Genomic DNA, 27,834 nt, shown 5'->3' on the forward strand with positions numbered 1-27,834 from the left:
GATGGGAGTGGCCTGGAATCCACAGCCAATAGGGTTGGATGCAACACCCGGCATCTGGCCCTGGGCTGGGCATCCATGGATGATGCTGTTGATGTTCAGTTTGTGGGGCACTCAACTGCGCAGTCATCAGCACCCATACAAAGTCTCTATTTTTACTTAGTCCAATTTTTACTCGGTCCAATCTAGCCATTGTCATGAATGATTGAATGGTGGTGGTGGTGGTGGTGGTGGTGGTGGTGGTGGTGATGATGAAATGATGAGGACAACACAAACACACAGTCCCCGGGCAGAGAAAATCCGCAACCCAGCCGGGAATCGAACCTGGGACACCGTAATCCAGAGGCAGCAATGCTAGCCACTAAAGCGTCCATGGAGGATAGCTCCAGGATGTCGGGGGGGGGGGGGGGGGGGAGGGGGGGGATGGTTGTGGTGGGGTCGGGCAGGAGCTTGGAAGCGGTCTGAAGAACCAACTAATTGTTCTGTGGAATCATTTCACATACCAAGGATGATGCATAGAATTACTTTCACTGTCTGTTCATACACTGAAAATGATACTCTTGTGTGAAAGTCCTTAAGCTGAGCCATCCACTCATGATATGATTCAGCACCGAGTTTTTGGAAACTGAAAAATTTGCTTCAAATGGTTGAGTAAATTTGGATGTTTTACACTGATGAGTCAACGTGGAACAGATGACCCATGAATTCCAGTTCTGATGCCGTGATGGGTGCCAACCACTCAAAAATAAGTCTGTTTGTGTGCTGCATCCTCTAAAGCAAAACTCTGACAATGTGGGATAAGACCCGCACATGGAAAAGCTGGTTACAGAGTCCTCATCATCCATAAAAATATCTGCCAACTGAGGATACTCTCACAAAAGAAGCCCAGGTAGCGTTTAACAAAACTTGAAAATTTATTCAAAGTTCGCAAAGATCCAGAACAAATAACTATATTAACAAAAGTTTGTGCTCCTCATGTCTTTGTGTGAAGTACCAACTAAACAGAACTCCCAACCTTAATAACGGAAACAATATAACAAAATTTTACTCATGGTGCCTCATATCTGGAGCAACACACAGTTAAGAAATAAACAATTTTCGGAAATTACAACACTGCCAAAGTGCACTTGACTAAAGTCATTGAATCACAAATCACCTCTTAGTCTGCTGAGAAAACAGTGAGTAAAAGAAAAACATTGTCATATGACTCATGTTGCCTAGCAAAGTCAAAGTTCTGGAGTGAGTGGTGTGATGATCCTCTAGTACAGGTGATGGTAGATCGAAAGCAAGCCTCTTATTGAAGAAGAATTAATGTACTTGGCTCGTGGCCAGTTTCACTCACCTTGACAGAACCGGCTCACTGTGAGTAGTGTCGGCCTGAACAATCACTGTGTGACAGGATACATAGTGAACTATTTGCAGCACATGATCTGGTGGAAGGAAATAGTTTTGAATGATCGGTGACCCCAATGGGCACCGCTAGTGTTGTGTGATGGCCTGGTGGTGGAGGCGATCTTCCACAGGAGTTTGCTGTCAAAGTTCTGTTGGTGGAAGACAAGCTTTAACTTGTGCTGTGTGGTGGCTGTGCTGGCAACTGACAATAATGGCTTTCCTTGGCACGAAGGCAAACATATTTGGAACTTGCTTTTAGTGTTACTGTTTTTTACTTGTAGACCTATAAATTCTCTCCCATGGAGCTGCAGGGGAAAAAAAAGAAAGGGAGGAGGAAGAGGTAGGTGGTAGGTTGCAGGTCATGTCTCATTATATGGTATATATTGGGAATCAAAATTGTGCAAATACACAAACAAGGAATTGTCATTTCTTTGTGGTAACAGGGTGAAATTATCCAATGGGAATGTTTTGAATATCACCATGATTAGTAAACAAACATATAAGATTGTTAGGAGATGGCTCCTGAAGAAGATATAAACTGAAAGAATAATAGTGGAGTAAAATAAATATACAAGTAGTTGTGTTATTGCTGACCATGGTTGTAAATAACGGAACATCATTGCCCTGACAGTCAACAATAATAGTAATGTCAGACTTTTTCAGATTATGCAGTTGTGTATAATGAAGTACTATCTGGAGAAGCTGCACAAATACACACTCAGATCTCAATGAGGTTTCAAAGTGGTGCAGAGATTGGCAATAGCGTATGAGGCTTTGTCCATGGGAGAATGTCGAGCTCCTACATCTGGGGGCGTTCGGGTTCAAAGCCAGGGTTGGGATTGGACATCCCAATGGCTGCTACCTTTAGAACTGATTGCTTACAGGAAGAATTGTACCTGAGAATATATTTTTACAATTTCATTTATCAAGATTTTGCATCACCACCCATATTTTGTTGCTGTTTACACTAATGGGTCTAAGTAGGAAGATATTATTAGTTGCTTTGTCATGTTCTCTGACATTTTCCTCAGGATAAAGCTCCCAGAGCAGTTATCAATTTATTGTGCAGAATTTTTTTATCAATTTATTGTGCAGAATTGTTTGTTATCTTGTGAGGTTAGTGGAGCAGATGAGACAACGTCATGACAAGAAATTCCTCATCTGCTCAGATTCCCAAAGTGCCCATGTTACTATTGGTCAGATGTACCCAGCAGATCGGATGGCACAAGAAGTGCAGGATGCTTTCCTTCTCTTGCTAAGGTAGGACAAGGAAATAATTTTCTGCTGGATCCCAGGGCACACAGGAATTCGGGAAAACGAACTCACTCATGTGGTTGCCAAGGTACACTTGCTCCCTTCCACGTCCTGCTCGCTGTTCATTCTCCCTGCAGACTGTCATCTCATTTGTGACCAAGACCACCTTGTGTTAGTAGGAGGCCCAGTTGCTAGAAGTGAGGAATAATAATCTGTGTTCTATAAAATCTTCAGTGCAACCATGACTTAACGTACTTCCAATCACGATGAGTAGAAGAAGTAGCTTAGAGTGAGACATTGCCCAATGACACGTGACTTTCTCTTAGATCACAAGGAGGCCCCATTGTCGCAGATGTGGGGTACAGCTATTAGTACAACATATCCTAATTGAGTGTCTTTTATGTGACAATCTGATACTTGATCTGGGTCTCCCACAGAACCTGCCATCTATATTGTGTTTTTTAAGTTTTTTATGATGTCTGGAATTTGCCCCAATGTATTGGGCGTGAGATTCTGATGTGTCACAGAATGGCTCAGTCCTTCATTATTTCAAAGTAGTCATCCAGTCACAGTCATATGTCCTGTTTTTAACTGTGTCTGGGCTGCTATTTTTATCCTTGGCTTTAGCTAGTTATTCAGCTGTGTTTCATTGTAATTTTAATAAGGGCTTTTCTGCTGCTCACCTTCTCAGTCACCTTTCAGCTCTTGTGGAAGAATGCAACTTGGTTTTCCAGTTTATTGCTATTTTTAGTAGATTTTCACCATACTCATCTGTATATCATTGATGGAAGGACACTGATGACCTTGCTGTTTAGCGCCCTCGCCCATAAATCATCATCCGATTGGCAATTTGCTTTGAATGTTCATAAATAAAAATGGTGCACCTCACAAAATGCAAATGCAATGACTCTAATATCAGTGAGTCCCAATTTGAATCAATTAATTTATATATACTTGAGTGCAACAATTTGCCGAGATTTGAAATGGAATTATCACTTAGTCTCAGTTGTAGGTAAAGCAGATAGCAGACTTGGGTTCATTGATAGAATATTGGGAAGATTCAGTTAGTCTACAAAGGAGACTGCTTACTATATGCGTGTGTGTCCCATCTTACAATATTGCTCAAGTGTGTGGGACTTAACATGAAACAGGCCTAGCAGGGGATGTTCAATATATACAAAGAAGGGCAACATAAATTGTTACAGATTTGTTTGATTCACAGGAGAGAGTATTTTGTATGCTTTTGAATTTATTGAGTTTGCCAGTCTTTGATTAACATTTAGAAAGTGTACTACACTGTGCAACTCCAGTTTCCACTTGAATCTAGTTTGCAGTAAAAACTTTCCTGTTCATAGGTTGAGTCTGGACTGTCGTCATCTCAGCAGTCAGTCCACTCTGTTGATACACCACGTGCAAGCTGGGCGAGCTTTGATCTCCGAAGCTCTGTTAGTGACATGCTTATACCTTCATTGTTGGAGAGAGTGCCTCCAGAAACAATTGATCAACTGAATGAGGCAAAAAGACAAGACAACAGACAGGTAACAAGTTTATCCTTTTTAGTATCAATTTGATCTCAACACCATTTGCAATGTGTTTGAAATATTGTTGCAAAACATGAACTGCTAGATCAGTTCTTTTTTCTACTTGACATACATTATGTTGGGCACTGGTACATGTGCCTTTATCAAAATTACCTGCAGTAAAGTTTTAGGTTATATGATTGTGACATTAAAAATTTGAAAATCTAGCTTCAAAAAATTGGAAAATAAAGTGATGTGTCTGAAGTCTGATGGGAAAAAGAGAGTATTAACTATTTTGCAGGATGGACTGTTCACCCTTTATCCTGTTCAAGATGAAGAAGAGATGATTGAGAAGCGAATCCCTGCTGAAATACCAAACGAGCACATGGGACACAGGATTTTAGTCAGGTGTTTGCAGCTCAGGTACTTGATCTTCTAGAACTTCATGAGATGAAAATTGTGTGCGAGGATGAGCTTGTCAGGTTTTTAATGGTGCTCATTGCCAGTGCTAGTCATTTTGCTTATTTTATAAAGTCATGTTCTAAGTTGTGAAACTCAGTTCACAGGATATGGAAGGTTCACTTCAAAAATTGTAGTCACTCATTTTCAAATTTTGTGTTTCAGTTATTAGCTTCATCATCATTAATATCTGACAAATTCTTCTATAGTTGAAATTTATGTTAGTTATATTACAGTTGTTAACTTTATACATTATTGTCATTATTAGAGAATATGTGTCGCGCAGATTTTAATGCTGTGTAGCTTACACAACCAGCTATCATTGCATAGCTGAATTATCAGCAGTTGTACTTGGGACAATAAATTGCCACCCATTAACAGTTTTAGTCCACACAATTTATAAAAGTCACTTATACATTTTACTGGTTGAAACAGATAATTAATTTGTAGTTTAAGAGTCACTCTGTAGGCATGTCTTGTAGGTAATATATTGAGCTAAATTCATACCAGTAAACTCTAGATTCTTTAAAGAATCAAACTCCTGTGTATAAAACAGCTTCACAGGTCTGATTGCCTCACAATAAGAAAACTTTGAAATTAAGCTTAAAATTTGTTGGAGGTCGCTAAGTGCTCTCATTCACAAATACTGGATGAATATAGTTTGGGTATGTGCATGCTGTCAGTTACACTTCCTCAAGACATTCACAGTTTCTTTTTGTAATACTTTTCTTATTCTGTTACTTTTTACCATAAGATTATACATCTTAATTTGTAGATTATGACAGCATTTAAATTTTTTTAATTTGGTCAATAATTATTCAAAATATTGAAAATCAAACTTTTTGTTGCTTCTCGAAGCTGTTAGGTAGGCAACCTGTAACTGATACCAGATTAGAAATACAGATTGTTGTAAATTTTATACTACTAATGAAAATATGTACATTACAGTGGTCTCAGTGCTAGCAAGTTTGATCTGGCGTCACATCCTGTGAGTGTTCTTTGCTGTTGTTAAGATTAGGTGGGGAGTTTCGTCCAACTACCTGCAATGTGGTGCTAGATAATTGGCTAGTTATCGAACTGGGAAACTCTGTCTTTGAAATTCAGATAAAGGGGATTACAAACAACAACAAATGTTAGCTGATTTGCTTTAATGTCTGTCTGCACAAACACTTTGAGAATACAAGATCTGATAAATTGATTAAGGTGTCTTGCTGATTAGCTGTTAGTCAACTCAGTCTCTCTTGCTGCTGCCTTTGTTATTACTATTGTGCATCTTGCACTATAAATTGTTATTTTCCTTATGTTGTAATACAGTCCAAGTGGTGATTGCAGCTTCATTAGCAGCATACATAAGTGTTCTCCAGCGGACTCAGTTCCCACAAGTAGGAGATTAATGTCTGAAACAAACATCTGGAACTAGAAAAACACCTTCAGTCTGTTGGCATTAACTGTAAGGTACTTAATTTTCTGTAGACAGATTACTATATATGTCCTTTCATTTATTACTGTGTTTGGGCCTCACTGTTGGCTGCCTCTACCTTGTAAGCTGTTGTCAAACAACATAACCTTATCACCATAGTGGAACTCTTTTTAGTGACTTATTATAATATTCTTTGTTCTTTAATTTGCTCTGAGCGTTCTCTTCTTCCGCACTTTCGTGCATCTCCTTCATATGGTTCTTTAACTATGCCTCTTCATCCTGACCATATCCAGTTGCTCTGTGTGGTTTCACATGATAAACAAAACTGCATATGGAACCCAAATGTTCCAGTCTGTTTGTGTTCTATTTACATAATGTCTCAGTATCTCAGTTTATGTATGATGCTACTTCTTCAGTGCACCATTTGTTTGAGGATGATAGCTAGGAGAATGTACTTTTTCAATTCACTACAGTTTACTTACCTCATCATGGTATCCTGTATGAAAATATGTCCTACATAGTGACAGAATTCCATATCCAAGTATAATTTTCTCAACCAACACTTAGGCTAGGATGTCAGCAATTATCTTTTAATATGGACTTATTCAAAGCATACTGAAATGTAAAAATACATCCATTTACTTGGTCAGTCTGGCTCAGAGATACTTGTTCACACTTGCTACTTTTCTTTGCGTTCACACACACTCCCAAGTCTTGATGTCCTCACACTAGGGTTGTGATACAGTTTTATTATTGCTGCCTTTGTGCACTCATTCAGTTTTGTCCCTGGTTTCTACTCATTTTTTCCCCACTAGCTGCAGTATGTACCCCGTCAATAAGAACATCAACTGATTCATTATCTCTGCTGGCCTGAGAGTCCCCAAAAAACGTAGCTGTCACAGCCAGTGCCGCCTCTTCCAGTTGGGGGGCGGGGGGGGGGGGGGGGGGGGCGGGCAGCATTGTCCACCAGATTTTTGCTACTTTTGTACATTATCTGATACTGTCTCACTGACATGTGAATAGCTTGAAGACTTCTTGAGTAATAGAAACCAATACATTGGCCTCAATGGTGGGTATCCATCAGAGACAAGGTATCATCAGGAGTGCCCCAATGAAATGTAATAGGACCACTATTATTTTCTAAATGATTTGGCAGACAGCATGGGCAGCAATCTGTGGTTGTCTGATGATGATGATGCTATCATTGTGGAATGACTGTAGAGGGTACAAGATGAATTATGCAAAATAGCAGCGAGTTCTAAATGTAGAAAAATGTAAGTTGATGCAGATGAGTAATAAACACAAACCTTTAATGTTCAGGAACAGCATTAGTAGTGTCCTGTGTGACACAGTCACATCGTTGAAATATCTGGGCTTAATGTTGCAAAGTGATATGAAATGGAATGAGCGTGTGAGGATCGGATTAGCGAAGGCAAATGTAGTTTGGTTTATTGGGAAACTTTTAGGAAAGTGTGGTTCATCTGTAAAGGAGAGTGCAATATATTGTTGAGTGCTGCTCGAGTGTTTGGGATTTGCATCAGATTAGATTAAAGAAAGACATCTAAGAAACTCAGAGGTGGTTTGCTAGATTTGTTACTAATAGTTTTGAGCAACACACAAGTATCGTGGAGGTGCTTCAGGAACTCAGATGGGAAACACTGTAGGAGAGGCAATGTTCTTTTTGAGGAACACTTTGAGAAAAATGAGAGAAGTGGTATTTGAAACCGACTGCAGAACAATTATACTGTTAACAACATACGTGTAAGGACCATGAAGATAAGATATGAGAAATTAGGGCTCATGTGGAGGCATATAGACAGTTGTTTTTTCCTCGCTGTGTTCATGAGTGGAACAGCAAAGGAAATGACTAGTAGCGGTACAGCGCCTTGGGCACACACCGTACAGTGGCTTGTGGAGTATGTATATAGATATAGATACTGTTCTAACTTTAGCCTATTTTTCATTAGGCTTGACAGTGGGTTTGTTAAGTTATCTACCTGAGTTAAAGATTTAAATCTGCACATGTCATCTGCCATTAATGTAAAATCTGAAGTATTTTACTCCCCAACTTATGGCTAACATCTTCGATCTTCTGTCAGTCTGTCTAGAAGCCATTTGCCAATAGGGCATTGCTTAAAAATGACATTTATTTTTACAAGAATTCACATTTATCAATGGGTAATTTTGAAGTATAATTGTGGAATATAAGCCATTCAGAAATTTCCTTTAGCCACATATTGTGTTTCTCTAAGGTAAAGTTAAATATCACCATGTCATTTACGTCAGTGAACAGTCGTTGCCTTGTAGCCATGTGAAAACAGTTTATTAATTTCGGAAAAGTTTGTTGAGCTGATTTTGGGCTCATGGGCATACATTTACATTTGTTATTCTCCATATAGTGTACTGAAAGCCATCTTTTTCTTGATTTTCTTCAGTAGGATCTGATTACAGACTTTTTTTTTTTTTTTTTTTTTTTTTTTTTTTTTTTTTTTTTTTTTTTTTTTTTTTTTTTTTTTTTTCCCTGTATTAAGAGTATCCGCTGCTTGTGGTCTCGCGGTAGCGTTCTCGCTTCCCGAGCACGGTCCCGGGTTCGATTCCCGGCGGAGTCTGGGATTTTTCCTGCCTCAAGATGACTGGGTGTTGTGTCGTCTTCATCATCATCATCATTCATCCCCATACGGTCGGAGGAAGGTAATGGCAAACCACCTCCACTAGGACCTTGCCTAGTACGGCGGTGCAGGTCTCCTGGATCGTTCCCCTATGCTCCATCTCGGAGTATGGGACTTCTTCATCATCATCATCATCATCATCATCATCATAATGTTAAGAGTCAAAAAGTATTTGCCTGTACTAAAACTGTCGAAGATGTCATCTACACTTACCAGTGGATAGACTAAATTTAAGGAAAGTTCGTTTAGGCGCCTGTAGTCAGCGATTGTACATTAGTTTCACTTTCGTTCATCTTGTCAGAATCCTTCTCAGTGGAATTTTCCATTCACTTTTACTGGATCCTATTATATCATGTTCCAACATTTTCTCAAATTCCTGCTGCAGCACTTCTTTTTGCACTTGAGGTCTTCTCTAGACATACAAACAGATAATTTGCTTTCCACTTTGGGTAGCAGTTTGAGTCCAACCTTGATGGCCTATGTGTGTGGTAACGTATCTCCTGTCAAGTGGAACACATAGCTGAACATTGTGCATAGCTCAGTAATGACCATGTTTTCATACACTTTTAAGTAACTGACATGAATAATCTCTGTCAGTGTACTTACCCACACTTTCCACACACTTTTAATTAACTGACATGAATATTCTATTTCAGCTTTCTTACATGAACTTTTAGTTGTGCCTTGGTCATACTGACATGACATACTCCAAACTGTCTGTCTGCAGCTCATGATTTAGTGGTTAGCATTGCTGCCCCTGGATCACAGGGTTCCGGTTCAATTCCTGGTTGGGTCATGGACTTTCTCCACCTGGGGCCTAGGTGTTTATTTTGTCCTCATCATTTCATCATCATTCAGGAAAATGACAAGACTGGAATGTGCGTTTGTATAGGCAATGCCATTGAGCCCCCATGAACCAAAAGTCATCATCATTGTCAGCAGCAGCAGCAGCAGAAGAAGAAGAACAGTCTCTCTTTTGGCATTGGTTCCATGGCTGGCAGTGGGAATTATACTGAATCATTCTCAGCTATAGTTTTCAATGCACTCGTTACTCGTGAGCCTGATTCTGTTTGTTTCCTGTTTTGGAGTGATAGTCGCACCTTTCACCCCTCTCATTCTACACACTCATTTCTCTGGAGGACCTATTATCAGCTTCCTTTTTACTCGTACATGTTTCTCATCACTTCTTTTTATTTTCTCCGCTGCAGACTCTGTTACGTGCCTGTATTGTAGGTTGGCAGCTAATTTTGGATTTCTATGAGTCATTTGTTTCACATACAATCCTATTTTGAAAGAGGACACACTTTTGCACCAAACTTCATCTACACTCTTCTATTGATAACAAATTTCATCGGAGACTTTATGCCTTCCTGACATTCTAGCTCTGCAAGGGGATTATTGTTGCCATAGTCAGCTGTCAGTATTTTCCCAGACAAGATATAACCCACTTACGTAGTTTCTCTGCATTTTGTTCTTTCTCTGTGCCTGCCATGCACTCTCTGTAAGCTCTTCCATAGTGACCAGTTTGTTTATATTTGAAGCATGTTACAGGCTTCAATTGCATACACAAGCTTATGTGCCCTGGCAAGTACCAGTGGGAGCACCTTACTATGTTGCGGTCCTTCCATTTTTCTACAGTTCCTGTAGAAAATGGGGATCACTCGTGTATTATCTACCCTATTCCTCACTACTGCTGGCTCTGTCTTCCTTGCTTGAAGCTTTTCATCGCTTTATTTTCATTTTGCAATGCCGCACTGCCACTTTGCATTCTTTTTTTTCCCCCTTTCTGAAGCTGTTGCACTTGCCTCCGTCAAAATTGATGTTGTTTCTCCTGCTAATTTCAGTTTTCTTAATGAGTATACACTAATGTTTTGATTCTGTTGCTATAAATACCATGAATGAATACAGCTTTATTTGGCTTCCAGAATAGCGCAGTGCTACCTACCAGCTCCAGCTCTTTCGGTGTGCCTTGAATGGTTTCTCTAAAGCGGTGGTACATGTGTAGAGTTTGGAGCACCATTACTCAAATAGTTTTCCACAAGACTAGCGCACGCATTTTACCAAGTGGCACTTAAATCTATAACTAGCAGTTTTTTACCTGTTGAACTGGCTATCCTGGTTCTCACAAATCTCAACAAAAATAAATAAATAAATAAATAAATAAAAATCATGTTACTCCGGATTTACAAGCTCAGTTGTTGATAAACTCATTTGGAACATTTTTATTGCTGTCAAATGCAACATTAACTTAAGTCCTTCCCACAAACTAATATATTGCCTACTGGCTGCCTCTTACCTGTCTGTACTGTTCTATGCATTACTATGATAGTCCTGTGACACTCCGCCTAGGTTGTTTCACTCGTAGTGTGAAGATATGCAGCTACTAGGATAACTACCTTGGCCTACAGTCTTCATTGAACTGTAGCAATTGTTCTGGCTTTTTCTTCTCTCTTCTTTCTTTCCCATTTGCTCTGCTCCCTCTGCAAGCCAGCATACATTGTTATTGGAATGAAAGGGCCGTGGAGTCTTTTACCTATTGTCGGGCTGATCTGATATTTTTAAGAGAGATTTGTGACCTATTCCAATAATTTGTAGCAGGTAGTTGCTGCTTAATTGAACCATCGACAGCAACCACCCTACACCTGACACCATAAAATATTGTTTATTCTTGCCTCAAGCAATCAGTCTGGATATTTTATGACAGTAAGCAGGGAGGTCCATCAAAGAAGTTATGTGAGGGTAGATAATTAGATAGTTCTGGAATTAGGAAACTCGTCCCTGAAATTCAGACATTTGGAAGTATGAAAAACAAATGTCAGCTGAACAGCTTTAATGTTAGTCTATCCAAACCCTTGAGGATACGAGATCTGACTACAGTTTAGAGACAAGGTCCACTCAGTGTAGGTACACATGGCTAGGTATTGAACAGCAGAGCTAGAGCAAGAACAAAATCTGGTCCAAATGATCAACTGGCACAGAGTCCCTGTAAACTGATTACCCCCCCCCCCCCCCCTACAGGTGACACATCTATGATGCATATGTGATCATGGCATATTCCACCACACTGGAGCTAATGCCCAGTTGTTGTGACTACAGTAAACCTACAGGTCCAGCTGCCAAGCTGGATATTGGTTTAATATTGCAGGCCAACAAATATTCTCATGTGACTTGCGTACCATGCATGACCACTGGAGTTGCAGTTGCCAAAAGCAGAACTATCTGCTACACTGATATTATTGCCACTCTGTAGAGTCTTGCTCCATGTCGCTGGAATGGTGTGACATTAGAAGCAGAAGCTTCATTCAGCTTGCCTTGTTTTTAGAAAACCTTGAGCACAAGCACACCTACTCTTGCACTTAAACATATACCAACATACACTACATCCCTTCCTTATCTGTTCAAATATTTGCCTATGTAAAATGCCAAAAATAAAAAGCAATTCAGTATGAACTTAAATTATTTTTGCTTTATATAAGAACCTTGTATTTTCATCATTTTTTTTCTGTTTTGCATGGTTCCTTAGTTGCTTCAAAAGTTTTTGGAGGTATGCTCTGTCTATGCAACTACTTGAAGGAAGTTTGTTTATTACCATACATGTTTTGCTTATTTTATTTGTGAAGCATATTCAGTGGCAATTTTCAGTGCTGTTAGCCCATGTGTGTGGTCCTGAAGATGTGTTCATTAGCCTCCATACTCCAGTTGGCTGATTTCCGGCATTCTTTCAACCACATTTGATTCAACACATCACACACATCAAATGTGGGTGAAAGAATGCTGGTAATTTGCCAACTGGAGCATGGAGACTAATGAACACATCTTCAAGACTACACAAATGAGCTAACACAGCTGGAAATCACCACTGAAGATGCTTCACAAATAAAAGAAGGAAGCAATGTGTGGGAATAAACAAACTGCCTTAAGTTAGTTCCATAGACAGAACATACCTCCTTGAACTTTGTATTTGATTGGTAACTTGCTCTTTGCAATAATTAGGGCAATTCATTAATTTTGGAGCTTAGAATGATTAAAAGTTCTATACTTCTTGTTACTACTACCACAATATTAAATGGTGACAAATAGTTATTGATGATTTTTATGTGACCAAATATATAGTGAGCCTGGCATTTAGTTTGCCAAATTGCCTGCAACTGGTACTCTAGACTTTTGATGTTGCAAGTTACCACTGAATATTGTTCCTGTTACATTAAAGAATGGAAATGTGCAAAGATTGGCAATATTTGATGTCCTTTTAAAATTCAGTAGTGGACATCTGAGACAGCTACGTAATAATGTAATAAATGACTTCTTGTTCTCATGAACACATGCAGGAAATATCTTCCCCTGCACATGATCCTGTGAGATGTGAAAAGGTAACATTCAACTGTAAATTGATAATTGCTGTTTACAAGTAAATGAAACCACTATTTACTTTTAATGTCATGCTCAGGAAGACTCTTTGTATGTCTGAAAGGCTGATAAATGTGGAACAAAAACAATTATTTTGTACGTTGTTAAGAAATATAATTGATTATATTTATAGTAACCACAATACACCACAGCTCTTTTGTTTTTCCTGTTGTAGGGCACAGTTATCTTAATATATATCATTGCTTTGCCTTTTTGAGTAAATGCTGGTACTGTCATGATTTGTTTTCAGGCTAGAACTGGAAGTTGAACCAATATTTGCTTCAATTGCCTTGTATGATGCCAAAGAAAAGAAGAAAGTATCAGAAAACTTTTATTTTGATATGAATTCAGAAGGTCTGAAGCACATGCTGTCTTCCCATATTCCCTACAGTGACACAAGCACTCTTAGCAGGGCGTGTGTTTTTGATATCACATATCCTTCTTCTGATCTGTTTTTTGTAATCAAATTAGAGAAGGTGTTACAGGGTGACATAAATGACTGTGCTGAACCCTATATAAAAGATGACAAGGTGAGTGAAACGTGTGGCAACATTTCAAAAATATCTTGTATTTGAATAAATTGATGACTACATTAGCTTGTTCCCACTGCATAGAATGTAAGTGATTCGTTAATTTTATTGTGCATTTGATTTTATTTAAGCTCTGTGTGAATCTCTGTAGAATGGGAAAAGGGGGAGTCTCTAGGGGATAACATCTGCTGTGCTGTGCTTCAAAATATGATCAGTGCTGATCTTTCATTCTTTTTCTAAATCGCTTAAAACAATATAACACTCTAGACACTACTTTTGATGGGCTGTTTAAAAGGTCTGAAAAATAGGCAAGGCATTTGTAAACATTGCCATGCTTTGTTTGCTAAGAATTTAATATTCATTGTTACATGGATACCATTTATGCTGCCGTTTTTGTTTGAAGTAAGATAGTCTCCTTTACCTGTACTAGCTGAGGTAACACAGTAATTACATTTCTGGATTCATATTATGTGTTACTGAGATTCAAATCCTCCATTACATCAGTTTGATTCATGTCTGCCAGGCTGTAGAATTTGGTAGTGGTAGTGGTTTTTTTGAGAAAAAGGGGGGAGAGCGGTGAATTCCTTCTCAGTTTCAAAACAATAAATATTTATGAAAATTTTGGCATGTTGATTGAGTGCTGTCATTGATAGTGTTATTCACTCTAAACAACATTATCAAACAGAGCAGATATGGTTACTGGAAATGAAAAGTCTTCTAAGATGCCCTAATCTTACGTTAGCCAGTGGAACAAAACTTTTCTCTAAGCATGAAATACTGGCTGTTTGTGAATTATTGTAATCCTGCTGTCTTCCTCCTTTACAGAGTCGTGAGAAACTGAAGACCAATGCTGTTACTGCTTGTGAACGTCTAGGGAAGTACAGGATGCCATTTGCATGGACTGCGATATACGTAATGAATGTCATTGATGGTGTCAACAGTTTAGAAAGAGAAAGCGGAAGTGACAGAGAAAACACAGGATCATATAGCTTAGGTAATGTTTTCCACTTTTTTAATGTAAAATATATTGTTCTGCCAAACAAATATCTCGTTATCTGCCATTTTATCTTTAATGTAATAAGATTCCCAATCACAAGCTAGATGTTGATTGACTCTTGAAGAAAAAAATGATGATGATGATGATTATGATAATGAAGAATTCATCTGCAACAAAAATAATTCATTTCAAACATTTACATTGTTTGACTGTATGATGGGTTGGATGAGAGAATTCTCATAAGGACAATTGAAAGGAATTTCTCTCTCTCTCTCTCTCTCTCTCTCTCTCTCTTCCTCCCTTAACTGTGAAGCAGCCATAGATGTTAACTATGTTGTGCACAGCAGCATGTGCTACCCAAGAGTGGTCAATCTTTCCCTTGCCCACAGTTCAGTAGTAGCCATGCATACAGGTCTACAGATGATTCCTATACAGACCCACATAAAAAGCTTGTGATGGATTAGGTATGTTGCTTTCAAATGTTTGTGAAGAGATGGGCTGTATCAGTGAGATGACTGGAATAGTGTGTGTTCATTACTGGTCAGTATATGCATCTACTTGCAAGATGTATGGAATACATTCCCCAGTGTACCTTACAGATAATGGTTAGGACCTGATGCAGATGACAACCTGATCTCATTTGCAGGAAGAAACTAGGAGAATGCATTGAACATTTATTAGAAGATGGAAATAAGCTGTGGGGTTCTAGGGACATTGGGAGAATGCTGTGAGACTGGCCATCTTGCACATACGGTAAGCTCCCAGTTGTCCGGATTAATGTTTATCAGAGACAGCAGGAATAACTGAAAAAACACAATAATGCAAAATACATGTTTTTTTTTTCCAGGAACTGCTATTTTGTGTTTTTACAAAATGTGCTACCTGTCACATCCAAAAACCACTGCATTACTTGATGTTACTGGCCAGAAACAGTGTATTGGGCAGTATCAGATTTTAGCTTCCAGAAAATGGACTGGCAAACATATAGACAAGAATGTGGCTGCAGACAGGTTACAGGGGTGGAGTCCTTGCAGATATCGGAGGACAAATGGGAAACAACTTAAAAATATTTCTGGGATGTCCAGTGGGAAAGCAGAAGGCACCTGCATAATAGTGTATTCTAAATAAAAATAATATTATAAATAATACTATGATTCTTACAGAATACTTCAGGGTCAGTTTTTTTAGTTTTTCAAAAATCACCTAACTATGGACAGATAATCTGCTCTCAGTCAGGAGCTTGTTGTAGTTATAAATTCACTGCAGAGTGTGGTCCACTACTTTTATGTAAATGATGCATTGGGCATTTAATGGATTGACTGTGCGTGGTTGATCATCTCACTGACAATGTCCATTGAGCAATCAAAATTGGCATTAGAGCACCACCAGTATGTGGGGCAAAGTATTAATATTGGTGTGAAAGATGTTGGACTGAGAATATTGCTGTAGTTGTAGTTACTTAATACTAATGCCTCAAGTTGTAGCTGTAGTATTGTGGTCTCTGTAACATGTCAGTCATATCCAAAAATATGCATGAGGAGCTTGTGATCTGTAATCAGTGTGACAAGTGCCCTGTAAACATAATTGCCGTGTGAGGTGGCTCAGTGTTTAGCACTTTGGACTTGCATTTGGGAGAAAGATATTTCAAATCTCTGGCCAGCCACCCAGATTTGTGTTTTCCTTGATGTTCGCCATCTCTAATGTCCTCATTGTTGATGGTACATTAAACTCTTAATTTTCCTCCCTAAAAATATAATTATGGAATTTTACGCTAATGCTCATTTTTCCAACCTGTGAATAGTTCATTTAAGTCATTACGGTAGTATTGTCATCACTGTACTCTACAAGATTTCCGCTTCATAATGACATGATGAATTAAAGCAATAGAAGTGAAGTTTTCCTGGTGTAATGAGTAATGCATTAAGTTTTGGGATTGTAGCACAATGATGTCAACATCTTGCCACAGTATTTTGGCTGACAACAATTCAGTCGTATTCAGATGAGTGACACTGTGTCAAACACTCTCCTGAAGATGGCTGAATGGCTGTCAGCTGAAATTTCATGGCAAGATGTCAACTTCGTCTGGATGTGATCCTAAAATCTCATGGAAAAGTATTTAATATCTGTCAAGAAGATTTTGCCCCAAAGGGTTCTTTGGGTGGTAATCTTATTAACATCTGTGCCACCTGAAATGAAATTTCTAGGTAGTTTGATAATGATGTGAGGGTGAGGGTTACCATCAGTTATTGGATGGTCATGAAATGGAAATTCATTGCCCACATCCTATCCTGTTTTGACAATAGAGTCCAAGTGGTTGACTGCTGGCTTGATAAGCTGTCACTTATCTATGTTGCAACACAGACTTGTCTGCAGTAGTTATATAAGAAGAAAATATTGCAAATATTGTGCTAGTTAACTATGATGTTATTGAGGTATTTTATACATTGATGTACATTACATACGAGGGTAAGTCAATTATTAGCCGTAAAGTAGGTATAAAATTTTATTGTAACCAAATAGGAAACTTACAAGAACATCATTTTATGACATAGTCTCCTTGTGTTTCAATGCACTTGGTCCATCGTTGTACAAGCTTCGTGATGGCCTCATAAAAGAAGGTTCTAGGTTGAGCTGCGAGCCAGGAATGCACCACTTCTTTCACTGCTTCATCTGAGGCAAATCGATGGCCCCTTAATGCCTGTTTGAGTGGACCAAACAAGTGATAGTCAGAAGGGGCAAGATCAGGACTACATGGAGGATGATCCAGTACTTCAAATTTGAGTTTCTGGAGCATTTCAGCAGTGTGGGCAGCAGTATGCAGACGGGCATTGTTATGCAACAACACAACACCTTTTGACAGCAATCCTCGGTGTTTGCTTCAAATTGAAGGCTTTAGCCTGGCAGTAAGCATCTCACTGTAATGTACACTGTTTATTGTTGTGCCCCTTTCCCCATAATGTTCCAGTACTGGACCTTGTGCGTCCCAAAAAACTATAAGCCTCAGTTTTCCTGTGAGTGGTTGGGTCTTGAATGTTTTCTTTTATGGTGAATTTGTCTGTTTCCATTCCATACTCTGCTGTTTACTCTCCGGCTCATGATGGTGGATCCATGTTTTGTCACCAGTGATATCCTGTCTAAGAAGTTGTCCCCTTTTGTTACCATAGCAAGTCAAATGTTTTTTGCAGATGTCCAAGCACATTTGTGTATGCAACTGTGTGAATTGTTTTGGGACCCATCCTGTACAAACTTTATGAAACCCAAGTCTGTTGTGGATGATTTCATAGGTAGAACCATAACTAATTTGCAGACGATGTGCAACTTCGTCAATAGTTAATTGTCTGTCTAAGAGAATTATTTCATGTTAATGCTCAATGATTTCTTTATTTGTGGCAGTAAACGGTTGTCCAGCTCCTACATCGTGTGTGACACTTGTGCAAGCATTTAGGAACTTTTCAATCCATTCGTAGACACACTGTTGTGGCAAAACACTGTTCCTGTACTGTACTGAAAGTTTTCGATGAATTTCGGCCTCTGATACACCTTCTGACCACAAAAAAACAAATCACTGAATGTTGCTCTTCTTTGGTGCAAATAGACAGTGGAGCAGCCATGATTAACAGCACGGCAGCGACAACAAAACTAACCTAGCAGCTTGAAAAGTGCAAAGATATAACAACAAATAAACAAAGTATGCGTCATCAATGTAAAATGACAGTTCTACCAAAATAAACAAAAATATAACTAAATTGCTGATAATAATTGACTTACCCTCATAAAATCATTTCTGGAAAATACTGAGAAGTGTGCAGTGCACTTGCAATAGTGAAGGGCAGCGTACAATATTAGCAGAAGCCAAAACAAAATGTAAATGGTTATCAAATTCTATGATTCTTGATCTAGATATAACTGAAAATTTTACTTCAACTGAATTAATTTCTGTGAAGTAGCAACTGCCTGTCGTACATGGAAAAAACTCCTCTGGACATGACAAAACGTAAGCATCTGTGATGGACTGCACTTGGAAAGTTGCCTTGAGATTGCCGTAGATTTGCACAGAACAGTCTGATTTAACAACTACTACGATTCTGACAGCTCAAATAGTGAACAGAATCTCACATAGTTTCTCTTTTACCAATTAATTTAATGTCTTGCAAACCATGTTGTGAATGGTATATGTTACAGGATGTACCCTAGACAAAGGTCGGATGGCATTAACAAGAAAGGAGGTATGAACACTCGAAATTTTTTGTGCCTTCGAGGTCCTATTGCAACAGGGAAGGGAAGTTTATACTTATGTTTATTTTGTTAAATTATATAACTTCAGATCACACCCATATTGAATTGACTGCAATAAATTGAAAAGTGTTAAATGAATCCAGCACATGTTGTTTGAGATTATATCTTATGATAATGTCTGCATATAAGTGATTACACTGGGTCTGGAGCAGATGGGACACCAAAGTTAACTTATATTTTGCAACTTGGTAGTCCATTGTTAACGAGATTTGCCTGATTTTTTTTCATACAGTTGGAGAATAGAACATGCTTAGACATTATGTGCACTCTCTAGTACTGAGCTAAGTTTTTGTGAAATTTCATGGAAATTATAGTGTTACTGATTGGCATCTGTTACTTGAGCTACCACTATGTAGTGACATCTCTATATGGAGTAGTTCTTCCACTATTCCTGCTCACAGTCAAATACCATGAAAGCTATGAAAGTAAATAGAGCTAAAGAAGTGACAAGGACAATTGATACTCATTCTGCTCTGAATTCAGAATAATCTGTACCTTATTGAAGGTGAAATCTGCACAAACCTCTGTAAGAGGACAAACAGCAACACTGCTAGGTTCCCAGTTCCTCATCACCAGTTTTGTTCTAACTTCATCAGAATAAACCTAGACAGTTTTAGAATGGACAACAATATTTTATCCTTATATAGAAGTCAAGAACAATACAGGCATTGCGTAGAACCACAAAAACTGAATGAAGATAGTGAATATGAAAGAACTAATCACTGAAAACAAGATTTTCTGTGTGCTGTGACAAGGTAAGGCTCAATACTGAGAAATGTGAAACAGTAGGTAAGATGCAGTTGGAATAAACCCAAGCAAATGACCCAATGGAAGTTACAGTTCAGTCCCAAGACAGTGAATGTAGTTACAAGAGAGGTCTTGCGTAGTGTATAACAAATCATAGTATGATTATTGTTACTTCTAACATTGACATATATCCAGGTAGCAAACTCTCAACAAGTGTGCTGTGCAATGTGACCATCCTTGTTGAATTATTGTCCTTCTTTGTATCTGTTGATGAGGAAGCACTGTTGGTGCTTTATGCTGATGACCTACTGCTTCACACACACTATTCTTAAAGGTTACACTACAAGTCGAAAGAGCATTGTAATGTAAATGAACTTTGCAATTGTCAAAGATGGCAACACAACTTACATTTTAGACAAGACAAAGTAACCCCTAAATAAATTTCCAAATGGTTATACGTGATACTATTTTGTCTTTCATTGTCTCACAAAAATTTTGTCAAAGAAACTGAAATATTAAAACAGTTATTATAAAGGAGTATCATACCAATACAGGTATCAATAAAGAAACTGACCTAACAGTTATTCAGTAAACCAAATCACTATAATAAGTTCAAGCAGTCTGGACTATATAGAGTCAGTTGACTGCTTATGTGTAGTTCAGGCTTGGAGGATTTTTTCATACTAGATTCAAAGAACACTTTGCTGCATTCCATCTAAAACATAAGAAGTTAGCAATCACAGACTATCTAGCAGAAAAATGCCACAAAACGGACTATATAGAAACAGACTGAAAGGTATAACATATTTATCTCAAAGATCTCAAACTAGACAATTTTGAAACCATTTAAAAACACAAGTTTCTCATGTCACATTCTTAGACTACTTCAATGATAGATTAAAAATAAATGCACCAGAGTACTAAAGAAATTAAATAAATTCTTCAAATGTTCAGTGGTATTCATCTCGGGCGATCTGGATGGCAAAATCATTCGCTCAAATTGTCCAACCCAATGTTCTGACATGGTGCATTGTCATCCATAAAAATTCCATCATTGTTTGGGAACATGAAGTCCATGAATGGCTGTAAATGGTCTCCAAGTAGCCAAACATAACCATTTCCAATCAATGATCAGTTCAGTTGGACCCCACGACCCAGTCCATTCCATGCAAACACAGCCCACACCATTCTGGAGCCGCCACCAGCCTGCACAGTGCCTTGTTGACAGTTTAACTCTATGGCTTCATGTGGTCTGTGCCACACTCGGCCCCTACGATCAGCTCTTACCAAGTGAAATCGGGACTTATCTGACCAGACCAAGGTTTTCCAGTCGTGTAGGTCCAACCGATATGGCCACAAGCCCAGGAGAGGCGCTGCAAGCAATGTTGTGCTGTTACCATAAGCAAATGCCTTTGCTCTCAGTTGTTAAGTGAAGGCCATTGGCCATTGCATTATCCTTAATGAGAGGTAATGCCTGAAATTTGGTTCTCTTGGCACAATGTTGACACTGTGGATCTCGGAATATTGAATTCTGTAATGATTTCTGAAATTGAATGTCCCATGCATCTGGTTCAGATAACCATTCTCTGTTCAAAGTCTGTTAATCCTCATCATGTGGCTGTAATCATGTTGAAAACCTTTTCATGTGAATCATCTGAGTACAAATGACAGCTCCACCAATGGATTGCCCTGTTATAACTGGTGTACACAATACTACCGGCACCTGTATATGTGCATATTGCTATCCCATGAGTTTTGTCACCTCAGTATATAATACAGCTGAAGCCACAGCCCATTAAGTAATACACACATTTTGCAGTGGCAATGGGGAATGATGAGAATTGATCACTTGCAACATTTCAGTATGCATATCAGTAAATTAGTGTAAAAAGCTTTGTTGTGATCTAACTGGCAAAGGAGGAGGAGCAACATTATCAATTAAATGAAACATACTTAAAATCCTTTATGTATTTTTTCCATAATTTTACGAGTTTTTTTTATTAAAATTTACTATAATTTTATATATAGGAGTATTTTCATATTGACACAGCAAAGGCTGTCCTTCAGTGGTTAACTGAAGTTCTGAAGATGAAGCTGCTAAGAAAAGAGACTATGCATATCATAAAATTTTGGAAAATTGTTTCAGCTTATGTGTAGTGCAAACTATTTGGTTTAGATTCATTATTTCAACTCCACATTTGTATTGTTTACTCCCAGCTGTGACACATAGCCAATGTCTGATAACTTTGATAAAATGATAAACTTGGGAACTGATGTGAGTGCCAATCCAAAAGCATCACATTCTTGTTAGATTTTGCTAGGATACATTTTCTGTCTCGTGTGGTACAAAAACAATGTACATTTTTAGTAGTTGAATGGAAAAAGACAAAATAAAGGAAAACAGGAAAATAAAAATACATGCAAAAGGTGCTGCAGAGTGTTTATTTTCAGTGCTTTTCTGTTTCCTTTCTTGTCGAGAATTATGTGACAGTTTGTCACTACTGACAAATATTTTCACCTGATTTCAACATCAGTGATGTGTAACATTAGATCAATTAATGCCTCTCGTCATTATAAATTATTGATCAAGCTGTTCTCTGAGACACTAACAGCAGATCAAAATCGTGTGAAATGACGTGCTAATGACACTGCATGATATGATCACTTTCCAAGGAGGGGAAAAGTTCTTGTTTTGTTAACTGAGAGCTACACTTCTCTATTCTGTTAAGTCTTTTGGCTTACTTAAGACAGCATGCAAAAGAATTGTGATTTTTTTTTCTACAGACCGAAAATCTAGCAGCAATAGCTTTGACCAGTTCAGAAAACGTGCAAGTGATATGGGGTCTTTAACAAGAAGAGGATCATTAGAAAGGCGCAGCAACTTGGAAAAGCGTCGTAGTTGGTCTCCTGATGACTTTGGTTCCAATCTTGATACTTTTCGTCCAGTCACCATTACTGTGTCTAATTTTTTTAAGCAGGTCAGTATCAAATACTTTTTAGGTCAGAACTAAGGAAGTACTGTTATTGGTGTTCAGTGTATTGAAAACCAATGTAAGTGATTTGTGTGTGTGTGTGTGTGTGTGTGTGTGTGTGTGTGTGTGTGTGTGTGTGTGTGTGTGTGAGAGAGAGAGAGAGAGAGAGAGAGAGAGAGAGAGAGAGAGAGAGAGAGAGAGAGAGAGTGAGTGCAGGAATGCGGGAGAATGGTTTGTGCTGTATTTATAATCCCCTCCTCCACCTTTTCTACCTCCCCCTGCCCCTTCACCCCACATCCACCACCTCAGTTTCTCTCTCTAAAGAAATAAGGATGGTAATGAAATGTTTGCAAAGTATTCTGGAAATTAATGAGTGATTGATTATTTTCAAAAATAGTATATAAAAAGGTAATTTGTAACAGTTGAAATGATTGAGCTGTTCACTGTTCATCACCACCAGTCCTCTATTATCTACATTCGCGTACATACTCCACACTATACAGTGCACGGTGGCGGTTTCTTGTACTACTGTTACTCATTTGCTTTCCTGTTCCACTCATTAATGAATCAAGGGAAAAATGGCTGTTCTCTATTACCCCAAGTTCTGTGCATGTTCAGTGAGCACTATACAACACAGTGGTGAAATGTGTGTCAGGGAGAGAGGTTTATTTAGCTGGATCACTTCAACCGTGACAATGTACAAGTCTTTATTGAGTTTAATTATGTGCAAAAGGGAATCTTGGCGATGAGCAAGATGGTCATTAGTGGTAAACTTCTGGGGCACCGGCTGCTTCAGTTATTTTAGTGGGAATGAATTGGTTTCCCGTTCTTCATCTGAAAGCCTTCCCAAAAGAATGGGTATACCATTTTGGAGCATTACAGTACTCAATGAAGTGGGCTGTCAACGCTGGGTGTGGGCTCTCTACTCTCGTTGGTTGCAGTGTGGAGTAGATTGATGCCTATTAGGTGCTGAGCACAGGGCACTAGTAGAACAATGCTAAGACATCAAACATTTATTGTCCATAAAATACAATTGGTGATGTATTGACATTCCAGGCAGCTAGTGCTGGCAGGTGCGCCAGCAACAGGTGTCCACCGAGGTATGTGCTGACCAGAGCTTGACCCGCAGCCGCTGTGATGGTGCCTGAGTCAGTGGCGTCAGCACCATTCTCGTCATAAGGACACTGGCCTCACAAAGTGGGCAGCTGAGACTGCACTGCCCCACAATGATGGAAGAGTGGCTGCTCATGCCCACACAGGAACTGGAGACCATCAGGATTGAAGGCGCCTGTAGTAGGACCCTCAAGTGACCCAGTGACCCAGTGATCAGACTCGGCATCTATGGTGGCACTGCATCTTACAGCATCTGGAACTCCCACGATGGGATTTGCTGTTCCATAGGATCTTACAGACAGCTGGATGAGCAATTGGAAGACTGACATAGGTCCCTCCTCCAGTCTGGTCGGCTGCAAACTGGGATACTTCCTCTGGAAATGTGTAGTATTTATGCAAGACAGGCCCATGTTCATTATGCTACCATGGGGCAAGTGACATCACTTGGCCTGCTTTTCCTATCTGGCAAGCTTTCCTGAATGCTTGGTGATGTCCCAACTTTACATTTCAGGTGCTCTGGCTGGTGTATTTTGTAGCATCAGGATACTGAATAGTTATTCTTGCATCTGGCTTACACTTTGTTACTTAGTTGTGTGTGGTCACTAGAATGATAACACCTCTCTCCCTATGACATAGTTGTTGCATTGGCATCTCAGACCACCCAGCTAATATTATATGTAGGAACTGGCATTTTAGTGCAGTCATAATATCTGCAGTATCAGCAGTCTCCCCATGTTGAAGCTCCACCATGATGTGTGGGACTGCAGGACCCACCTATTTAAAAATATTTTACGTGGTGCACCTTGTGGGAATTAGGCGGGCTATTGAAGGCTTTAGGATCAGGGTTAGTCCACACTTCTGCACCAAGGTCAATGAGTTGCCACTTAGCATGTAGTGGCAATGCTTTGTGATTGGCGAACCTATCAGACAACAGCCACATGATAGATATTTGCACACCATACCATTGCTGCCCACTGACAGAGTGTTATTTCTGTAATCGACCATGACCAACATGAGCTTTTGGAATCCATGTAAAGGGCTGTCTATTATTAACTGATATGGTTCATTTCAAAATTGTACACTAAGTTTGGAGTAGATCTCCATCTCGGTTTCTTAAGAGGTACAGGACTATTTCATGTTTGACTAACTTAATGCAGGAGTGCCCTCCAGATTTAACTTTTAAGGCCATATTTCATCTTCCTTTTTTTACATGTCTCAGTTTTAATATGGTATATGCTAACAATTTGAAGCAAGGGGATGCTGCTTTGGCTTTCCAGTTTTTTTTCCCAACTATATCTGAGGGATTTGTCATGTCAAAAAGTTGACTTACAGTTCCTATTTTCATTCATTAGTGTCTTTTGGTTCATATTCTGGTTTAATATGAAGTTGAAAATACAAGTGTTTGTTGCACAGATGCATGTAATAAGGATAATACACATTGCCTACACCAAAACCTCATGTAAAAAGTTCTTTAAACAATGGATGTACCTACAACAGCTTTACAGTACCTTTACTCCCTTAAAAAGTTCATTTTCAGAAGTCACATTGTGAAAAAAGCTGTAACATTCATAAATATAATACTTTGTGTGTGGCACAAAAGGGGTGGCATGTTTTTTTTTTTTTTAAAAAAAAGAAGAAGAAAAAAAAAAAGAAAAAGTGTGGCCACTTACCCATTGTACTCCAAATTTAGTTTTTTCCTATTCATCACTGCCTTTGTTTACAGTTACTGACCTGTTTCTTAGAATGTAAGTTAATTCTTGGTATCTATATGTACATTGACAAAACTTAAAAGAATATGTCATTTAATATTCATTATTAACAAGATTGACTCTTCTTATATTCCATTTCAACAGGCTATCTGTAATGATGATCCTGTATCACAACTAATTTGCTTACTATATTAATGATATTCCCGTACACTTAGTGTATGAGGGGCATTTGAAAAGTCCGTGCAAAAATAAAAACTATTTACATGTTTGGGATAAACCTTTTTTATTTTTTGACATAGTCTCCTTTTAGACTTATACACTTCGTCCAACATTGTTCTAATTTGTTGATTCCTTCTGAATAACAGGAATCGTTCAAGTCTGCCAAATAGCTATTTGTTGCTGCAATCACCACCTTGTTTGAATTTAATCTTTTGCCTGCCAGCCATTTCTTCAAATTAGGGAACAAATAGTAGTCCGAGGGAGCCAAGTCTGAAGAATAGGGGGGATGTGAAATGTGTTGGAATCCTATTTCCATTAATTTTGTGACCACAACTGCTGAGGTGTGTGATGGAAAAGGACTTTTTTGCAGTCCAATCGCCAGCATTTTTCTTGCAGCTCGGTTTTCAAACAGCCCAGTAATGGTGAATAATATGCACCTATAATAGTTTTACCCTTTTCCAGATAGTTGATGAGGATTATCCCTTGTGAATCCCAAAAGACAGTCGCCATAACCTTTCCGGCTGAAGGAATGGTCTTCGCCTCTTTTGGTGCAGATTCTCCCTTGGTAACCCATTGTTTAGATTATTATTTGGTCTCAGGAGTATAGTAATGTATCTACAGTGATGAAATGATGCTTCAAGTTCTGTGGATTCTTGCTGAACAGCTGCAAACCATTCTTGCAACACTTCACACGATTCCCTTTTTGGTCAAGCGTGAGCAATGGCAAAACCCGTCTTGCGGATAGCTTTCTCATATCCAAATGTTAATGCAAAATACTATGTTCCCATTCGTTCGAGGTGCACACAGCACTAGCAATCTCACACACCTTAACTCTTCTGTCACCCATCACCATATCATGGATTTTATCAATGATTTGTGGAGTCATAACCTACACAAGGCATCCAGAATGTTCAGCATCACTTGTTTCCATATGGCCACTTTGAAAATTTTGAAACCACTCATAAACTGTTCTAATAGAAGGTGCAGAGTCACCGTATTGTTTATCAAGCTGATCTTTAGTCTCCTGAGACGTTTTGCCTTTCATAAAGTAATGTTTAATCACCACACAAAATTCTTTTTCGTCCATTTTTTTGACAATCACTCGACTTCCTTGATTCACACGAATGCCAAACACAAAGAAATAGTCCAATATGGCTGAAACTTGGTGTGTGTTCTTTCCAAAGATGTTACTAAGTAAACATGACTTCGATACGTACTGGTGATGCCATGTCTCTGACTTTGCACGGACTTTTCAAATGCCCCTCGTATATAACCAGTTTTGGCCTCACACACAGCCATTTTCAAGTGACGTCCAATACCTTGTACAGGCAACCTCCACCTTAGTGTTCAACATATGTCCAATCTATTACCAAATTGTGCACTGACCAAATACATATATCTGTGCATGTATGTGTGTGCATGATATATTGTCTTTATGATGACAAAATTGTTTTTCTGAGTTACATTTGTAATGATTCAATTTTCACTGTGCCACATAATTTGAATTTTCTTTACATATGTATGTGGGCTATTGTGCTATTGTCAGCCACATCTCCTTTGTTTATTGTAGGCCAAAAGTGGAACACTTCATAGTTCTTATAACCTCCTCAAGTGGTTTGAGAATACGTCATTCTCGTTCGTTATTTAAATCTAATTTTTTGTCATCAAAGTTAAACAACACAGAAAACAGTTAAAAATTCTGATTTTTCTTATCTTGTTAAGTATATTATAATTTGTTAATATTGGCAACTGTTTAATATGGGTAACCTTGTTGGGTGGGTCCTTAGATGAGGAATGAAAGTTTACTTATGTCATTCATTTCTGAGCTTGAGGATCAATTATTCAGTTCTAATGTTTATTATTTTATCCATGCTAATGGTGACTGAGAACTACAGCTGTGGATTAAATCATTTGATGAACTACAGTACCTAGCCACTCTTTCTGCCATGATGTAGAGGGTGATTATAATTAAAGTTAAACTTTCAAACTGCTGTAGAAAAAACACCATGGTCAGAACATCATCAAATTGCAATGGAATGTTATCAGAGAAGGGGGAAAATGTGTGGCAGAAGAAAAATAGAGTGTCACAAAATATAACAATAGATGGTGCTGTAAGCATCGTAATTTAATAGT

At 38.6% G+C, this 27,834-nt stretch overlaps 1 protein-coding gene across 1 annotated transcript in view; it reads left to right on the plus strand.

The window, feature by feature from the left end:
* The window catches only part of LOC126183490 (dedicator of cytokinesis protein 7), a 266,895-nt gene that overhangs the window by 64,807 nt on the left and 174,254 nt on the right, over nucleotides 1-27,834 (plus strand). The window contains exons 5-9 of the mRNA XM_049925523.1: nucleotides 3,999-4,181; nucleotides 4,465-4,586; nucleotides 13,369-13,648; nucleotides 14,474-14,642; nucleotides 22,473-22,666. Of these exons, the coding sequence (XP_049781480.1) occupies nucleotides 3,999-4,181; nucleotides 4,465-4,586; nucleotides 13,369-13,648; nucleotides 14,474-14,642; nucleotides 22,473-22,666 (948 nt within the window). The remainder of the gene's footprint in view (nucleotides 1-3,998; nucleotides 4,182-4,464; nucleotides 4,587-13,368; nucleotides 13,649-14,473; nucleotides 14,643-22,472; nucleotides 22,667-27,834) is intronic.

This window comes from Schistocerca cancellata, chromosome 4 (genome assembly GCF_023864275.1).
Source record: "Schistocerca cancellata isolate TAMUIC-IGC-003103 chromosome 4, iqSchCanc2.1, whole genome shotgun sequence".
Taxonomy (NCBI): Eukaryota; Metazoa; Arthropoda; class Insecta; order Orthoptera; family Acrididae; genus Schistocerca; species Schistocerca cancellata.